Source organism: Podarcis filfolensis (assembly GCF_964270895.1).
Source record: "Podarcis filfolensis genome assembly, chromosome: 12".
Classification (NCBI taxonomy): Eukaryota; Metazoa; Chordata; class Lepidosauria; order Squamata; family Lacertidae; genus Podarcis; species Podarcis filfolensis.
The window spans coordinates 26,696,536-26,716,323 of NC_139614.1; the positions used below are offsets into that span (position 1 = coordinate 26,696,536).

Here is a 19,788-nt window from a genome sequence, read left to right on the forward strand (position 1 = left end):
TAAGTACACAGTTGGGGGTGGCAGTGTGCAGTTCTGGCTAGGAGCGCTTTGGACGTGTTGCACTTCCCATCCTCATGATGAAAAGGCATTAAAAATGACACCATGGAGCATGGTTGCACAAAGGCAAGGTGGCATTTCCTGTGGTTCTCTCCATGCCTTCTCGCATCAGATAGCAGAATGTGCACCAAGCACGGATGCTTCCCATAGTTCTTTTCCTAATCACGGTCAAAAGGCAAGAACTGAATATAGGAAGTGGGGGTTTCTTTGTTTTTCTTTTTAAAAGAGTAGTCTTTGCAAAGGCAGTTTACAATTTTGAGATATTCCCTTAGTATTAAGAAGTTGGCTATTGGAGTATTTGCCCTAAGGTCACATGACCTAGGCAGTTCCAAAGGCCTAGTTGTCATTACAGTGGCTTGCATTAGAGGCTCTGGAGAATAAAGCTGTTTTCAAGTCAGTCTTCAACCCTCTTGTCTGTTTGTAGCAGGGATGCCAACTTGGGCCCCAAGTTATGGATGCTCAATGGCACCCGTGATGTAACATGATGTTGTGATGTCATGACATGACGTTACATCAACGTGCTGCAGCGCTGCTTCTGAGGCTTGGCAGGGCCTCTGACGTGATCTCTGAGGCCTTCTGAAGCCTTGGAGATCATGCACGAGGCCTCGTGAGACCTCTGATGTGACTTCAGGTTTGCATTGGAGGTTGGGGAGGGCGTCCAACGTCACCTTGGGGGCCCGATGTGACTTTCGGTAGAAACCAGAAGTTGCATCACAGAGCCCACGTTGTGGGTGCTGAGCAACCCAAAAAAACTTTGTGGGTATCTGGGCCTCCAGGACCCCCTATAGCTGGTTTGTAGGGTATGAATCATTATAGTACTGAAGTCATCAGTTGTATTTCCTAAGGCAGGATCCAACCTGAATACACAGTAGGAGAAATTACATCCATTTCGCAATGCCCCAGGCAAACATTAGGAAAGGAAATACTTACTAGCAACCTCTTGTCTAAGTTAGCTTTTCTTAAAGCGGAGGTGACCGAATTGGCATCCTTCTCGAGCATCCATGCTTTAAACAATTTGACAGCGAAAGAGGCTGCAATACCTAGAAGAGAAGCGGGGGTACTCAAAAGTACATCTTGCTAATACAGTCATATTTAGAAGGATCTTGCAAGAATCATTGAATCTGAAGCAATAACATTAATGATGGGACTGACACAAATTGCAGGCAGAAGTTATACCAATGAGAGGCTGCTTCACAGATTTATGGAACTCTATTACAGCTACCTGCTGCGTGTACCTACTAAAACCGTAACGTGGGGACTGTAGGCAACACAGGGCCGGAAGGCAAGGCCAGCTGGGCCTCTGCTGTGTTTCCATGGAGATTTTGATGCCTCTCTTGCTGCCTATGTTTAGGAGTGCAGCTAAAACTTTTTAATCAGGTTTCTGAGCCCTCTTAGATATATCTGTCCATATTGTAATTCATGAGATAGGTCTACATCTTACACCATCTACAGCAGCAATAGGGAACCTTTCCAGCTCAGAAGCCCCATTTCAAAGTGCTCCTTTACCCTGTGCTTTTGAGGATCTGACAGTCAGCTGATGGCTGGGACTTCAGAAGCCCTGTTCAAAGCAAAGGGAAATAGAGCACTCTGAGAGGTGCTTCTGAAGGCATCTTGGAGGTTTAAAGAGTGGTGTAAGGAGAGAGAAGTGGTCTCCATTTTTTTAAAAAAGGAATTCTTGCCAGAGTTGCATTTCAGAGGAGGGAAACTGAGCAATAAAGATAAGAAAAGCTAGAAAGGAGGTGTAAAATGGACTAATTAGGGCATATAAACCTCTTTTACTGGAAAGCGGGAGTAGAGAAAATCTAAAAGAGGATGGGGCAAGAAACAGCAGGCTCCTTCCAGATGGGGAAAGAGTGTAGCTCAGGAGAAAGCATCTGCTTTCCATGCAGAGGGACCTAGGTAGATACGACTGGGAGAGACCCATCTGAAACCCTAGAGAGCCATTGCCAGTCATTGTAGATAATACTGAGCTAAGTGGAACAAATGGTCTAACTCAGTTGAAAAGCTGGATGATTCAGGACAAATGGGGAGGCCTGCCAGGCCTAATTCGGCCTGCAGCCTAGGGGTTCCATATCTCTATAGTTACACAGGACTACACTGCATATGACAAGAATGTAGGCGCACTTTTGTGGGGATGGAGTTCCACAGCTTGGGGGTCTCCCAGGCCACCACCCCTCAAACTTCTGGGAGTGGTGGAACTACCAAACGGGCACCCTCCATTGATCTTAGCACCCAAGATGGTCTGAAGTGAAGGGTGTGGTCTTTCAGGTATTTGGAGCCCGAGTCATTTAGGGCTTTAAACACTAATGTGAGCACCTTGATTTAGGCCAGGAAGTGAACAGGCAAACCATGCAGATGTTTTAAACTAGAGGTTATATGAGATCTAAATGCAGCCCCAGCCTTGGCTGCTGCATTTTGGACCAAGGTTAGACTAAGTCAGGCTTTTATTGAGCATTTATTTTTATTCTTTGCAGGGAGGTTATACGACAATGAGCATACATCGTAAATTCATCCTGATTTGCTTGTGTGGTGTTTATATATGTTCCCATTAATCATTTATTCATCTCTCACTTATCTTTGCATTCCCCACTCACGTTCCTAAGTTCTTTTAGAAAAAGAAAAAGCCTGTTTCTTTTTCAAAAGTGTTTTCCCCTTTCTCTAGGGCAACAGAGTGCTTTAATTGCACAAACCTACATTTCTGGTCTTCGCTTGAATCTCTCCCACAGAATACAGACAGTCTGGAGGCAACCCTAAATATTTGGGTGGCCAAATGTCTCTTATTCCAGAACAAAACGGGGAAAAGGAAAGAGAACGGCTTGTCGCTATAAGCAGTTGAGTTACCATGGATATCATCTGTTGAGAATGACTAAAATGAACTTTGCTATTATGCCGTACTTTTGAGTCTTTTCTATATACAAAAGTGGCACGAAGCACAACAAAAAGCTATACTGAAAATGCAATGCTTTATTTTGGTTCTTTAAACTGGAAGTGGCTTTTCATTTAGCTGAATACCTCACACTGCAATCATGCCTGCACATGGTATTAAGTCTAAGGTCCTATGCGCACATGCAGAAATCAATTTCCAAGTCAACCTGCTTAGGAACAGGGTGCAAGACTAATGATACCAGAAGTTTTTAGTTGTACCCCACCTCCCTCCCACATCCAACAATGAAATGAATGCATTCAACCCCAAACACTGGGGAGCAGGAAGGAGGTATAAACAGCTCACATCAGTCAGTGGAACATATGCAAACCAGTCTCTTCTGCACATGCCCGAGTGATTTTTAGTCTACCGTCAGCTTTGAAATCATAAACACACCGAGCAGAAACTTGTGTCCAAACAGCCATGCTAGGTTTCTATTTTGTGCACCAGGAAGCTTCGATTCAGATCAATCCTGTCTTCAAAGCGAGTGGGGACAAATCACTATGCCAGCAGGTTATTTGGGTAGCTCAGTTGTGGCTCCAGTGAGAAAAGGACAGGCTGAAGATCAGAGCTTTCTAGCAATATCCAGCTGATCCCTGCAGGATCATGGCCCTCTGCAGATACTATCTCATCAGGAGGTCTGAGTCATTAGTGTAGCTGCAGCTACCCTTTCAAACTCCCTCCCATTACATATCAGAGGGGCACTTTGGCACATGGGCAGTAGAATTCTACCCTGCATCAATGCTGTCCTTCTGCTTAAAATCACCCCTTTAAAAGATGCCATTTGCCCCTAAAAGTCTTCAGGGAGAAGCATGAATTCTTATTGAACAATCAGCAAGCAGGGAAAGATTAAACCAGGCATGTTCAAAGTCCGTTTTGGGGGCCTAATCCGGCCTCTGTGGCAGTTTACTTCCTGGGGTAAAATCCTAAAAAAACCTCAGCAACTTCAATCCTCAAAAAATGCCAACAACTTTGGTCAGCCCCCATGGCCCTTCACTTCATCAAATCTGGTCCTCTTTGAAAAAAAGTTTGGACACCACTGGGTTAAACCCTCTCTTCCCCTGTAGCGCTGATCTATGTTGCCCCTGTGTCCCCAACCACCTCTGTTTTTTAATAAGAAAGGTGGTAATGTGGCTAGTTCTAAGCATGCTATTAAAATACGCAGATACTGTAATATAGTTTGGGCCTTACTTTTCCTCTACTGATGAGACATCTCTTTTTGCATATACAAAAGGTGCAAAAATGCCATTTGTTTGTTGTGAACAAGGTGATAGTTTGAATACCAAAAAAAAATCCAATGAAGGCAATATTTGCTGATCGCAAAAAAATAGTACAATGAATACCAAAACCATCTTAATTTCTAAATGCATGAAACAATAAGCTTCTCGTATCTCAAGGCATTTCAAAAATTAGGCCACGGAGGAAGAGCTTTTCAAGCGAGAACATTCTATGGCCTCAGGTCCCTGGTGTTGGAAAACGATGACTCCAACCTAATCCAAGAGAAGGTAAGGGAAAAAGAAAATTACCTTCTTTGACAATGTTGTCAGTGAAAAGGCTTGTTAAAATGGTCGCAGGAAGTGTCCCGTTGGCTAGCAAGATTCCAGTGAGCATTGCCAGCTTTGTCTGCTCTGTTTCAGAAAAGGCTTTAAGGAACAACAGGAGCTGTAAAACAAGAAAGAGACGGAGTTTTTGAAGCAATGAAACTATTATGCCACCCTACTTCAACACACACCAGCATGGAATGCCTTTTTCTGCACAGATCTATTGATGTGACAGGCAATCCTATAAAAATCATTTATCAAAACTTTGCCTAAGGTTCTGAAATGCTTACCACTGGGTCAGAACCAGGGGCCTAAAAACAGGCCTGACTTATGATTGATGTCAGTAAAAAGGAAACAACCCTTTTGCTATCAGTATGTGCCTTTCATTCAAGTAACCACAAGTAGCCTCTGCATAGCTAGGAATTAGGGCTTCCATGAAGGGTTGCATTTTCATTGGAGAAATGTTGGAAGGTATAGGATGTCCCATTCCATAATGATAATTTTACTATTTATACACCACACATCTCACTGGCTTGCCCCAGCCACTCTGGGCAGCTTCCAACATATATAAAAGCATAATAAAACATTAAACATTTTTTTTAAAAAAAACTTCTCTATACTGTACAATGGTACCTTGGGTTACAGACACTTCAGGTTACAGACTCTGCTAATCCAGAAATAGTACCTCAGGTTAAGAACTTTACCTCAGGATGAGAACAGAAATCACACGCCAGTAGCGTGGCGGCAACAAGAGGCCCCATTAGCCAAAGTGGTACCTCAGGTTAAGAATAGTTTCAGGTTAAGAAAGGACCTCTGGAACGAATTAAGTTCTTAACCCAAGGTACCACTTTACAGGATTGCCTTCAGGCTGCTCGGGGGTCGGATAACTCCATACCCTCCAACATTTCTCCGATGAAAATAAGGACATCCTAAGGAAAAGCGGGACATTCCAGGATCAAATCAGAAACTGGGATGGCTTCTCTAAATCAGGGATGTCCCTGGAAAATAGAGACACCTTGAGGGTCTGCAAGTTTGAATTTGTAAGTTCTGCTCCTTTTAAATGGTGTTAGTTGTAATTTGTGGTATTATTATTATTATTATTATTATTAATTGAATTTATATACCGCCCTATACCCAGAGGTCTCAGGGCAGTTCACAGCTTTATGCTTTACAGCTGCTGTTTTATGGTTTTGTTCATTGACATTCACAATTCTGTGATTGCACTTTTAGTTTACGTAACCCACTTTGGGACCTGAGGGTGAATAGCTCGTAAGAGATACCAGAAATAAATAAATAAACAAACAAAATCTAACCCTGAATAGCTTGAGCTGAAAGGAAAATCACTAACGAGCTGCTTCCCCCCCCCCCAAATTGCCTGGAAACCTGAATGTTCAGTTTAAAAAGAAAAATTGAAAGCAAACATCTCGAGTGTCAGCGTAGTCTTTGAACAAAATAGGTTTGAAAATAAGATGATTGCGGACAAGAAAAAAACAAGCTTCTCTGCGAATAAGGGCTTGAAATACGCAGTACTGATGGGCGCCATTTAGCCTAGGAAAGGGAATGTTGTGAGAAGGACAAAGGGAAAAAGAAAAGGGCCTGGAACCCCTCAGCGATGAACCAAATATTAGCATCTTTGAATGTATGGAAAGCACCCAGAGTGAGAAACCCCTTCTCCATACAGAATGAGATGCAGGTAACTTTTAAAAGGTTCCCAGTAAATATGAAGGTGCTTTTCCCCCTCTAGCAGACAATCTGCTTATAGATCTGGAATGGGGAACCTGAAGCCCCCCAGATGTTGTTGAATTTCAGCTTCCACCATCACTAGCCAGTGCAGCCAATGATGATGGCCATGGGTCTCCTGCCTCATCAGTGGATCCAGGGACATCTGGGGACGGGCTGTTTCATTAAGAGGGCTCTGCTGCACAGTCTCTTTCTTCCCCCTTCCTCCCATTCTGAAACCTCATCCTCCAGTGCTTCCCATACTTGGTCAGAATCCAAGTGGCTCAGAGGGAATCAACACAAGGAACGAAAATGATTTGGAACGGCATTGCAAAGTGCATGTGGCAGATTTATCAAACTGTTTAATGTGCCTTTCCATAATTGCTTACAGGTTGCAAAAAATAAATAAAAATAATGCAGAAGCTGGGAAACATACACACACTTGACAAAGAAGCGAGGTAGCATGCTACTCTGCTTGCCACAAAGATGAGCAGCACGGCAGAAACAAGGCCTGTGTTTCTGGCTTCAGACCACCCTGGAGCACATTTGTAATTTCATGGGATATCATTTTCCTTTGTTCAAAAGGTGTTATTTGTCCCTTACTCAACTGTTAAGCATTGCCTGAATTAGCTTATGGGGAAAATTTCCAATTCTAATTAACCCACTTAGAAACCATCAATGTTCAGCTTCAAGTTGTTATTACCGCCAGCAACTTGAGGCACTGATTGCATTCAGAACTCTTCCCTGCCTATCACTATTACACTTTTGGTTTCCGGCGCTGTAGGGGAGGTCAGAGAACACTGGAGAGTTTCAGAATAACACTGACCTGCCACCCACAGGACTCCAATTTGTGAGCCAGTAGAAAATCACTGGTATAACTACGTGTACTACATGAAGGGAGTATGGTTTTAGGGGAAATCAGCATGCCTGATGTGCCCCAGTGCGGCACATAAACTCCTCCTTTTTTGCAGCAGGAGTATTGAGCACCTGATTAATCAAAGCACTCTTTCTATTACTAGGATCTCACAGTGTATGATCTGAAGGTTAATGAGGCTGCCACCTTGCTAGAGCTAAAGCACGTCTGGGTCTAGTCATCAATGGTGTCTCCGAAAAATTTTACACATCACTTGGGAAGACAGGCAAACTAATGTCAGTGTACTGGAGGAAGCAAAGATCACCAATGTCATTGTCAAAGCAATGATTCTTCAACATCAACTTTGTTGGACCAGTCATGTTGTGCGGATGCCTGATTATCGTCTTCCAATGCAACTACTCTATTCCGAACTTAAGAATGGAAAGCATAATGTTGGTGGTCAACAAAAGAGGCTTAAAGACTCCCTCAAGGCAAATCTAAAAAAAATGTAGTATAAACACCAACAATTGGGAAACACTGGCCTGCGAGCGCTCCGATTGGAGAACAGCCTTTACCAAAGGTGTTGTGGACTTTGAAGAAGCATGAACTCAGGGCCATAAGGAGAAAACAGCTAAGAGGAAGGCATGTTTGGCAAACCCTCACCGTGATCAACTCCTGTCCAGAAACCTATGTCTCCACTGTGGAAAGACGTGTGGATCCAGAATTGGACTCCACAGTCACTTACAGACTCACTGTTAAAACCATGTTTATGGACGATAATCTTACTCAGCTATGAGGGATCGCCAAAGAAGAAGAAGAAGAGTCAGTGCCTAGATGGGATGCAGCCTTGGAACCACATGTACACCACCTTAAGTTCCATGAAAGAAGAATGAACTAGAATGCCTGAGTGGAAGCTGATTTGTCTTTTTGAGAAAGGCTGTGGCTGTAGCGTAGGGGTAGGGCATGTGTTTTCCATGTAAAAGGTCTAAGGTTCAATCCTCAACATCTCCAGGTACAACTGGGAGTATCTTCTTGCTTCAGATCCTGAAGAGCCGGTTACTGTAGACAATACCAGAAAAGATGGACCAACGTAATTTCCTATGTTACTGCAATTTCTTTGCCTAGAATAGATTTAGTGGGTGCATGGAGGAAAGAGGGAGACAGTTCCTCTGAGTAAGAAGAAATCCTTGCACTGATGGAACAATCAATGAACTCTACACACTGCCTACAGTGACTGGCAGTGGCTCTCCAGGGTTTCAGGAAGAAGATGGAAATGCCAGTGATTGAACCTTTTGCACACAAAGGATGTGCTCCCCTAGGAAGCTACAGCCCTCTGAAACAAACTGAAAGAAGCCAAACACCCTCTAAAGGCGTTACATGTACGCCTTCCAGAGCATGGCTTAACTAATTTATTATGTTGTGAGCTTCCAGAGGCAATAACCTACTTTACAGAATGTAAATGGAGAGATGTGGAAGTCATACCATGGAGTGAGCTACAGTGAAATAACAGGAGGAGGAGTAAGACATAAACCCATGATCAAAAGGAACACTGTAATCCAGATCATTTAATTAATGTTGGTCAAACTGAACACACGTACGTATATGTTATTGGGATAGCCCATATTTCCTTTCCTTCCGTGGATCACATTATGGCATGATCTTGGTTGCCTAGGGCTGGATCTATACATACTCTTTAAACGTTCTTAGAATGATATTTTTGTTATCATCTAAAATGTAATGGCACCTGGTTTCTTCTTCGCTTCCTTTTCTACATGGTACACCCATTATGTTCCATCAGCCATAAGGGTTTTTAATGCAAAATCTGTCTTCCAACTTCTCTACGCTTCAAACGTCTGGTACAATGACTTATTTCCTAAGTTAGATGGGTCCCAGGCAAAGTTTCTCCGGTCCTTACTACAGGTCCCAAATTGTGTCCCAAATCCAATCTTATTTCTGGAAATAGGTGAATGCCCACTTTCCACCAAAGCTTGGTGGGCTGCCTTGAAATACTGGCTTAAGATCTCAGTATTTGGCCTGCGGAAGGGATAACTTGTACATCTAACCAACGAGGAGTTTATCAGCGCATGGCTGAAAACTATGGCCAGAAAAGCCACCTCAACTGGACTGTTACTATCCTTTTGTATCAACTGGGCTATGATACCACCCTTATATCCCTGAGGCAAAGGCTTTGGGATATCTCAAATAGCAACCTGTGATCCAGATCCAATGTAATCTGTGGCCCGATTGCAGATGGAATCCAATATGGGCACGACTTTCAGTTAGCCTCATATCTTAGGAATTTGTCCATACCCACCTATCAGCATTTATTTACCAAAGCTAGATTAAATGTATTTCTATCGGAAGTGCTAAATGGTAGACTGAGAGGCATCCCCTACCAGAATAGGTTTTGTTTATGTTCTCAGGATGTTTATGTTCTCAGGATGTCGACTGCATGAACCATATCCTACTGCATTGTGGGCAGTATGAGCAAGCAAGGGATCATCTGATCAAACCCTTACTAGCAAATTTGCCATGAAAATCTGAAGCCTCCCCTATTAAATACCTTCTGGAGGATAGGTCAAATGATATTACACTGACTGTGGCAAGAAACAAAGACCATTGTGCTCTAGGCATAGCAAAATGACTACCTCAGACTCTTTCACCTGTTGTTTGGTTGTTTTAACAATATCTTATTCTGAAACTGTTTTGTGGGTCTATGTACCACAATAAAGATATTTAATTTCTACATGGTCCACCCACTTATTTGACGGGGAGAGCTTTGCAGCACCCTCTGGTGTCACATTTAAAAGAACATCCTATGGCTATATGATTATCATAACCCCTTTTAAACTCATTTTTAGCATTAAAAACCATGAGTGTAGATGAGTCCTAGGTGTGGTATGCAGTGGGCACCATATGTGCACACCCTTTAATGCAGAACCTTACTTATTACTGCAGTACACAAAGCCTCAAATAAGCTCCCAGCCTGATATGTTAAAATAAACAGAGCACAGTTTGTCACAACTGTGCTAAAACACCATTAACAATCAAGAGTCCCCAGAGGATGGAGGTGGAAAGGAAAAATAGCTGCTTGAACGAGCATAAAGTGCTTTCTGTGCCTGAGAGTGTATGAGTCAGTATTACTCATCACAATATTAACAGTAAAGTTAAGGTTAGGAAAGGAGAGCTGCATAAGTTAAAGAGAAAATACCTTAAATATACAATTCTCATCCTATCGTGTACAAGTTCAAGGGCCCGCACCACCTAATTCTGCATGAGTGCTGCTTAGAGATTTCCTCAACACATACACAACCCCAAAACACACACAGGCTTTCCATCTTGTCTTACCTAGAAAAAGTGTGTAAATACAAACCCTACCATTAAATATGAAGTCACCACCTCACAACGTAGCATCTAGTGATGCCAAAAAACAGCTACTGACTCTGAACATAATACAGGAAGACTTTAACCACCACCACGCCAAGTTGGCAATATTACCTTTTTAATTTCATCTTCAAATGCCTTTTCCAAATATTTATATCTCCTGATGAGTTTGTTGAAGACCTAAAATACAAAGATAAGCAGCCATCTTTAACATGAGAAGTAGAACCTAACTGTTCATAATTAATCTGTGATAAAACGGAAACAACATATAAAAATATACTTCCTATATTTAGCAAGACAAGAAAGCGTTGTTGAATGTATGGTACAGGATACTTCCCAATCACGCATAACTTTACTCCAACAACATGCTTTTAGGTAAATACTTTCATAATTATGCAATCCTACTGCCTCAAGCAATTTGCTACTCCAATAAAAACCATAATCTGTAGAGATGTTCAATTTTGGCAAAATGCACCAGTGGCAAATACTGCCAGAAGTAACTAACGCTGCAGCCATTTTATATTCTGGGTCTGGTAGGGAACAATAGAAACAGCTGGTGTATTATAGTACAAAGTCGACATGAAAGCTTCATCATCAAATCCAATTGGTAAAACCTGAGCATAATGTCGGAGGGCATCATGGTCTTCTTCTGCAGAAAACACACAGTGATTGGTCATCTTGGTCTTGTCATTGTCATCGATTCTTGTCCCTCCAGGAGCTGAAGAGATAGAAGCAATGTAAACTTATATCTTGGAAGTTAGAAATAAAGAGCCAGCTTTCATTCTTCATAATGTACATGCTGCACACATTTGTCATGGAGGCACTAAAAAGTGAAATAAGAGTCAGCATAAAGATTTCTCAAACCTCCGGTGATGGGAATGGCTAGAACATCACATACCGTGAGGTGTCAATCTTGCCGCCTGACCCTCTCTTCCCCACCCATTGACAGTGGCACTGTACAACAATACAGATGGGGAACCTTTTTGGCTCTCAGGAGCCAAATTTGACTGGTGAGCTGAGCCACCCACTTGTCCGGCGCCCGAAAGCACAAATGATGTCAAAGTTAGGAGCCCTAACTTGGGACTTCAAAGTGCAGCCAAACTGAAGGGGGTGGTATTAAAGCCTGTTCAGTTTGACAATATTCAGTGCAAGCTCCTTCCTGATTCAGAAAGGCGTTTGCATTGAAACCACTGCTGAAGCAAAGGGGGAAAGGATAATTTTAGCAGTGGTTTGGGTTTGGGTGTGCTAGAGAGTTCCCTGCAGTGAGCTCTCTTGAGCACCTGAACCCAGCAGGATTGGCCTCCCTTTCTATTGACAGATGTGAGGGGAAGTCAATTCTGCTTTGTGCAATGCTTCAGTGCACGTAAGTTTTCTGCAAGCAAATCAGGATGAATGTTCAATAAACAGGTCCTCTGGAGGAGTCCAGTGTAGACTTTACAATCCCATATATTGACCAACTTTCTCCAATAGTTATGGTCCAACCTGTTGCCATTTTGTTTCTGGTAAAAGAGAACAGCACTGCTATTCTAGATACGCTCTACATCTAACTTTAACAACACTATTTCAAGCCAGTGTGGTGTAGTGGTTTTAAGAGCGATAGACTTGTAAGCTGGGGAACCACATGCAACTGCTGGGTGACCTTGGGCTAGTCACACTTCTCTGAAGTCTCTCAGCCCCACTCACCTCACAGAGTGTTTGTTGTGGGGGAGGAAGGGAAAGGAGATTGTTAGCTGTTTTGAGACTCCTTCGGGTAGTGATAAAGCAAGATATCAAATCCAAACTCTTCTTCTTCTTCATTTTTAGGGTTGCATCCAATGCCAGTTATACTGAGAGTAGACCCATTGAATTGAATGGACTCCATGCAGCCATGTTCATTAATTTCAATGGGTATACTCTGAATAAAACTAAGTTGAAGACCAGCCTTTGAAAAGAATGCACATGGCTAACTTTGGTCCATTAATTTCAGTGGGTCTACTTGAGTTGAACTTAGTTGGGCACAGCCCACAAAGTTTTCCGAATTGTACCAAAAAGGTAAGAGAAACATGAAAACAAAACACAGATAACTGAAAACGTGGAAGAGGAGGATCCAGACCAAGGGGAGAGCCACAGTTGTTGAACATTAGCTGCCAGACAGATAAAACCAAGAGGGCATGTTTCCAGGATCAGCTTTGAAAGTTTTTAGTGTGACATACATACCTAGCATGCTGCCAGCTATCAAGATGTCAAACAGAGTGTCGGCATAGCGGCGATAATCTAGCCTTGAGCCTGTAGCATCCAGAAACTTGGCTACAGCTTCCAGGTCATCACCAGCTTCATTGAGACCTTGGACAATTGTATCCCGGAAGACGGTCGGTTCAAATTTCTCTTTTTCATCTAAAACAGATAGCCAGCGTCAAATCATTTTATGGAAGCTGAATGCCAGTTTCCATTTCTCAGTCATATTTAAACATTCTGTTCTACAGGTGCTCAAACAACCTTTGCTGAATTGTTCACTTCCCACTTTGCATATGCATCGTAACATGCTACTCACTAGGTTACAGAATTTATACAATATAAAGTTGCACATTAAATATTTCATTTTCTTGTTGATTCTTCTTCTTCCCAATCACCTTTTCTTAATTGCATTTAAGGTCATCCTCTCAAGAGGAAGTTGAGCAATGGGGCATGTATTGCAAACTGAGCAATAGGGCAATGCATCACAAACTAATGTATTGCTATGAATGATCTTGGCATGTTACAGTGTTGGTCCCAGATAGCAACATACAAAATAGTTAAGCTGGTTATATTTCACTGGATTGGCCTCTTGTGGTAGGAGGGTATAACAGAATCATGTTTCTTCTGTATGATGGGAGAGTCCTTCATATATAAATAAAGTTATACATCACAATGGTTTGGTTATTGTTATGTACACAAACCACAAGCTGGTTTTCTCCACTGATATGTCTATGAGGATGAGATCAGAAGGACTTCCATTTTCAACTAAGCATGGCTTGCTGTTATCTCCAAATCTGGAACTGTGGCTAGCATTAAAGCTGATTTATTAAAACAAGCCAGGGTTATTAGTCATGGTTTGATGTTGATTTCTTAAAAAACAAAGTTTTCTATTAAGACAATACAGGTGACATGAATACGGCTAGAGTCTTCCAGTATGGTGAATAAGTATTACACTTTTGTTCACAGGGAGCTCAATGTATACCAACAAGTCAACTGATTCAGTCCATCTACTCTTTAATGTTAAATACTGATTTGCTAAGCAGGGGAAACAAAACACAGCAGGCAGCACTGTGCAAAATCTTCAATAAACTGCATATAACGTTCACAAAATGAAATGATCAAACCTACCCCTCTTCCTAGTTTTGAACCGTTGGCCTGTTAGCACCGGCTTCTGATGCTTATTCATAAAATTTCTGGAATACAAGTGTAGAATGTTACAGATGTACAGTTTTAATGGGGATATTTTAAATCAAAAGGATATCAAAACCTTAGCATAATATGAACTATATAGGATAGGAACCCCCAGATGTTGTCGAACCCTTACTCCCATCAGTCCCAGCCAGAATGGCCATGGTCAGGGAAGATTGGAGTTGTAGTCCAGCAACACCTGAATGGCTGCAGGTTCTCCATCCCAGAGACAAGTGAAGGACAAATTACTGGTGACATTGATAGGTCCTGATTCGGGAACCCATAAAAACCACACTTGATGCAACTTGCATGCCAAGCGATTACCACTTGATGCTATTATTTTTTGCAGGTGGCCATATAAACTCCATACATTCCATTCAATGTAGCATAATCTTTTCTGCTGTACCACCCCAAATCCCAGTTAGCTCCAGTTTCCCACTCTTTCAATCAACTCCCTGGTTACCTCTTAGCTTCACCCTTCTCTTGTGACTCTTACATCCTGACCTTGCATCCAAACAACTTCTCCTTATCTTCCAAAAGATTTTGCCTCTTATTTACTCATTCCGGTTATTGAATCTATCACATTCCTCGTGTTTCCTGAAGATCAGAACACCTTCTCAATCCTGAACTCTGCTACCAGGAATCCACCTCTATGTTCCAACATCACCATGTTTCCAAGGTGAATTTTCCAGAACAAGCCACTAGCTCCCAGGATGCTTCACAGGAGGCCATGACCGTTTATGATACTGGAACCGTTTATGATACTGGAATGATACTGCTTTAAATGTATACTGCAGATAGGGTCTCAGAAGAAAGAGTCCCAAGCCAGAGATTAGACTTTCCAGACATGTTTAAGCCCTCAGTTCAGCAAGAGTTGTCCAGAAGAAAACTTAGTGTGGGGAATAAACAGACCAGAACACATTAGCAAGTGTCGGAGTCCCTCTGACTCTCTCCTGCTTCAATCTGATTCTTAGGATAAACTCCCTGGCTGCTATATTTTATGGTGTTAATGGTTTTGGAGGTTAGCAAACAGCAAGAGCAGTTCCACACAAGGTGAAATGGCTGCATCAAAAAAACAACAACACACGGAATCACACCCATCTGAGCAAGGGTCAAGTTTTTATTTGCCTGCCCTCTGAAACCATCTCATCTCTTTCTTGGAAACAGTACATTATTGACACAGCAAACCTTAAAGGGTTCAAACTTTACAAAACAGGCTAATAGATAGCTCAGCTGGTGGAGCATGAGACTCTTAATCCCAGGGCATTGAGTCTGAGCCTCACATTGGGTGAAAGAGTGCAGGGGTTGAATTAGATCAGGTGTCAGCAACCTTTTTCAGCCGTGGGCCGGTCCACCATCCCTCAGACCATGTGGTGGGCTGGACTATATTTTTTGGGGGGTGGGGTGGGGAAATGAAATAATTCCTATGCCCCAGAAATAACCCAGAGATGCATTTTAAATAAAAGGACACATTCTACTCATGTAAAAACATGCTGATTCCTGGACTGTCCGTGGGCCGGATTGAGAAGGTGATTGGGCTGCATTCAGCCCACAGGCCTTAGATTGCCTACCCCTGAACTAGATGGTCCTCGTGGCCCTGTCCGACTCCACGAGTCTATGAAATAAATAAATAAATAATACCCCTGTGCATTAACGATGGTAGGCGCCTCTCAAAATAAACACAAGAAGCTGGCACCAAGAGCAGCTACTGAATAAACACAACAGACACCCGACTCTGCAGCAACAGAGATCTAAAAATATGCAAGGTGGAACTCCCTTCCCCACTGGGACCAAGGGAAGTCTTTTTCAGACTGAGGCAACAACGCGAATGAAGGCTGCTAGCCTTTTTCCACAGGGCTCAGAGCCTTCTAATTGTTGTGCAGACTTCTGGTCACCATCCTGCTTCTATTAATGCGTGTTTTTCTTTCTGAGTGGATATGGGTGGAACAGAAGCAACTCTCCTCCCCGCCCCCCACTCCAGAACCCAGCCTCCAATGCACAAATAAGCCCTTTAAAAACACTGAGGTAATGGGGGAGGGGCGAGTGCCAAATCTAAGCCAAAACCAAGAGGAGAAAAGCAAACTCACCACTTGTAGCGGATTTGACAAATTGCGTACAGGAGTGTCACTCCAGAGGTTATTAGTACCAGAACAGGATCTTGTTTCTATATTTAGCTTTAAAATGCATCACACTCTAATCTGCTTTGGTCGGGGCTTTATAAGGTAGCTGTTAAAGGACGGGGTCAAGGAATACGCACAAGAGGGAGAAAGAGCAAAGGAAAGGGCAAAAGGCAGCAACTGCTAGTCAGACACATTTCAGGCGTTGTCAGGTCAGACTCTGCAGGTCTGCATGTAAAGAGAGGAATGCAATCCTCTATGCCAGAACGTGGCAAACAATGAAAAACAACAGCCAAAATAACAGAACAGAGAGACCCATGGCACTTATTGTGGCAGGATGGAATGAGAAAACCTCTCATTTCTGGTTAGAGTAGTCTACCCAGTTAATATTTTGGAGTGTAAAGGAGGAAAAAAGAGCTCCCCTAGCGTAAGGGCGGGGAAACCTTCTCAGCCTGAGGGCCACTTTCTGGGGGCCACACATCAGTAGGGTCGAAGACAAAATTGGGTAGAGCAATAGATGCAATTATTACCTTTGCAGAGTAGGCTGGTTTCTGCGCAAACCATTTTATATCCTTTGTCTAAGGAAGCAAGGAGCATTATCAGTGTCTATTGACACATTCCAGCCAAGCATAAACACTCAGGAATGGTGCAAAACAGGAGCCAGGAGTGGGTGTGACCTGGGAAAAGTCCTGAGGGCCATATAGAGAGGCATGGAGGGCCACATTCACCCCCAGTTCCCCACCCCTGCCCTAGGGAAGTGCATTTGTTTATTTCCTTACATTTATACCCCACCTTTCTTCCACTATGGACCTCAAGGTGGTATGGAAGTGGTTCCTTCCCAGGCAGTTACCCATACAGGAGATGACCAGGCCTACTTAGCAGCAAATAAATGGTGGCCCTGTGTCTCTTTACAGGCCACATCCTGAGCCCACACACAACTAGACCTCACACAGCCACAGTTACAGGTGAATTTGTGTATCATGGACTTAAAACTGGGCAGATTCAGATTTAAATCCTCACTCAGCCATGAAACTTGCTGCGTGACCTTGGGTTTGGAACAATAATCCCTTTCAGATTTTGTGGGGATTAAGTGAAGGGGACTGGGGAGATACAACATACCTCAGCCTAGCCCAAGCTGCTAGGAGGAAAGGCAGGTTAAAAGCAGGTGTAAATACACCCCTAAGGAGGAGTCTTTAGCCCAGTCTTAAAAAATCTAAAGGGACGCGGGTGGCGCTGTGGTCTAAACTACTGAGCCTAGGGCTTGCTGATCAAAAGGTCGGCGGTTCGTATCCCTGCGACGGTGTGAGCTCCTGTTGCTCGGTCCCTGCTCCTGCCAACCTAGCAGTTTGAAAGCACGTCAAAGTGTGAGTAAATTAATAGGTACCACTCCGGCGGGAAGGTAAATGGCGTTTCTGTGCACTGCTCTGGTTTGCCAGAAGTGGCTTAGTCACGCTGCCCACACAACCTGGAAAAACTTTCTGAGGACAAACGTCGGCTCCCTCGGCCAGTAAAGCGAGATGAGCGCCGCAACCCCAGAGTCGTTCGTGACTGGACCTAATGGTCAGGGGTCCCTTTTTCATTATAAATCTAAGCAGCTGTGAGGCTTGGAGGAGGATGGCAGTGAAATCAACAGCATTGCCTTAAGGCTTTGCATACTTCTGATCACCCAACACATGGCTGACAAGGAATCACAATGGCTACTGACCTAGGTGAAAGGGCAGGGGAATGATGCAAAACTATGATTTTCTAACCTATTACTTTAAGGAGTATTCCCCACATTCACTTGTCTGCCATAGAGCTCTTCAGCATCTCCTGCCCCCCCCCCCTGCATGTTGCAAACAATTGCAATACATGCTCCAGGTGTTTACTCAGTTGCTGTTCCAGGTGAGTGGATGGTACGCACTGATATCATCCCATTGCAGGGGAATGTTGCCCTCCACTAAGCTGTTCTTCAGCAGCTTGTCCACATTTAATAATCTGCTTGGTGAGAAACTCTGATAAGCATACAGTAAATCCCCGAGTTCTCTGAAACACAGCTAGAAAGTCACCTATGTAGGATAATACCTCGGGAGGCAGGAGGTATGTGAGATTCTCAAAATATGGTTGAATTAGGCTGCAAACCCTAATCCCACTCATCTTGAAGAAAGCCCAATTAAACACAGAAAGACTTCCCTCTGAGGAAACACGCACAGCAAATTCCTATTGCTCTGCGATTTTATATCTACACTGCATCATACATTGAACTTCCTTCAGACAATGATTTGAGTTTCTGAAAGCCAAAACTGCAATTATGGTAACCCTTATCTGCTTTTTTCAGAAAGCATACACCTTCCAAAATGTCAGACCATGCAACCCCAAACAGGTTGTTTTTGTGCAAGAGGCAACATTTTTTGAATGTCAAACAGAAGCACAGTGGCAGTTGTTCAAAAACAAAACAAAACAAGGCATGGACAGAGGGGTAGAGAGAAGGGTAATTCTGTTTACATGCTGGAGTATGACTTAATCAAAGCATAGATGAAGAAGAAAAGTGGATGATTAAAAGAGAGAGAAGGGGGGAGGGGGAAGCAGAAGGCACTGAATCAAAACTGCCTCCAACAAAAGCAGAGTCCAGAAGACTCTTAACTGCCTTACAGAGTTGTGTAACAGAACTGGAGGCTAATAAGAATGGTACTTTGATATCTTGGCTATTTTATTTCATTGCAGCTGGCATGCAGTTAACGTTGTCACAGTTCCTTCAAAACAAAATGGCAAAGCTAACCTCCAGCTGTATCCCACTACCCTCCAATAATGTTGATTTCCTATTTATATAAGCTTAAGTTTGACAATTTTCAATGAGTTAGCCTCATCTAAAATTCCCATGCAAAGAGGTGTTAATATACCATATGAACACAATATATGGTAAGGACACGCAGTGAAAAGAGTTGAAAGCCTAACCATCTCAAACAATCAGATTGTTTATGGTAGCTGCTCTATGAGCAGCGGAAGTAGTAAAGCAGAAATGGCAGCAGGATAACAGAGGGCTGTGCAGGGATGACTGACATCTCAGCCTGGACTAGGGATGTAAGATTTCCATTCTGAAATGTATTCATCACAGTCTGTGCCATTTCTGTTCTGCCACAGTTTGGTTTCCAACCAATACTACATTAATCATTCTACTGGCCACTATTTAATAGAAGTTCCAACAACTATTTACAAAACTTACATTCATTTCAATGTAAAGGAAATTTCAGGACAATGTGAAAAGTTTCCATTCATTGTCATTTCCAGATTTAAGAAAAACAACAATGATGTAAACAAATACCAATCACATTTGGTTGACTGATTTCCATTCCCATCATCATCGTCATTATTATTATTATCATTATCATTATCATCATCCACTCATCTGACTGGGTTGCCTCAGCCACTCTGGGCAGCTCCCAACAAAATATTAAAAACATAATAAAACACCAACCATTAAAAACTTCCCTGAACATGCAGACTGCAGCAAATTCCCACTTGTTTTTCCATTTTTGTCAGAATTCTCTGATATCCCTAGCTTGGACCACATGATGGCACGGCAGTGGGAAATTATCCTCTCTGCTTTCTGCTGCCATAGAGTCTGCAGTGTAGGCGGGGCCTGTACCAAATGGCATGGCGTTGATCAATGCTATCTTCACTCTCATTGTACACTGATTGATTTGTTGCCATCAAAATGCAGAGCTGGCAGTGCTAGAGCCAGTAGCACACGTAAAATTGCTGTCCGCATGCCAGCCGATGGAGCGGAGGATCACCCTGGAGAAGCATCTTCAG

General features: G+C 42.9%; 1 protein-coding gene across 3 annotated transcripts in view; it reads right to left on the minus strand.

The window, feature by feature from the left end:
• BZW2 (basic leucine zipper and W2 domains 2) overlaps window positions 1-19,788 on the minus strand; it is a 46,773-nt gene that overhangs the window by 15,027 nt on the left and 11,958 nt on the right. For 2 of the 3 annotated variants that reach the window (XR_014540325.1, XM_083578795.1), the window contains exons 2-7: window positions 13,820-13,884; window positions 12,674-12,850; window positions 11,092-11,195; window positions 10,592-10,657; window positions 4,507-4,642; window positions 988-1,097 (exon numbers count right to left, since the gene is read on the minus strand). Coding sequence is in view for 2 of the 3 variants with exons in the window: in XM_083578795.1 (XP_083434921.1) it covers window positions 988-1,097; window positions 4,507-4,642; window positions 10,592-10,657; window positions 11,092-11,195; window positions 12,674-12,850; window positions 13,820-13,884 (658 nt within the window). In the remaining variant the exon portion in view is untranslated. Of the gene's footprint in view, window positions 1-987; window positions 1,098-4,506; window positions 4,643-10,591; window positions 10,658-11,091; window positions 11,196-12,673; window positions 12,851-13,819; window positions 13,885-15,966; window positions 16,042-19,788 lie in introns of those variants that run through there. The other variant, XM_083578796.1, reaches the window with a different exon arrangement.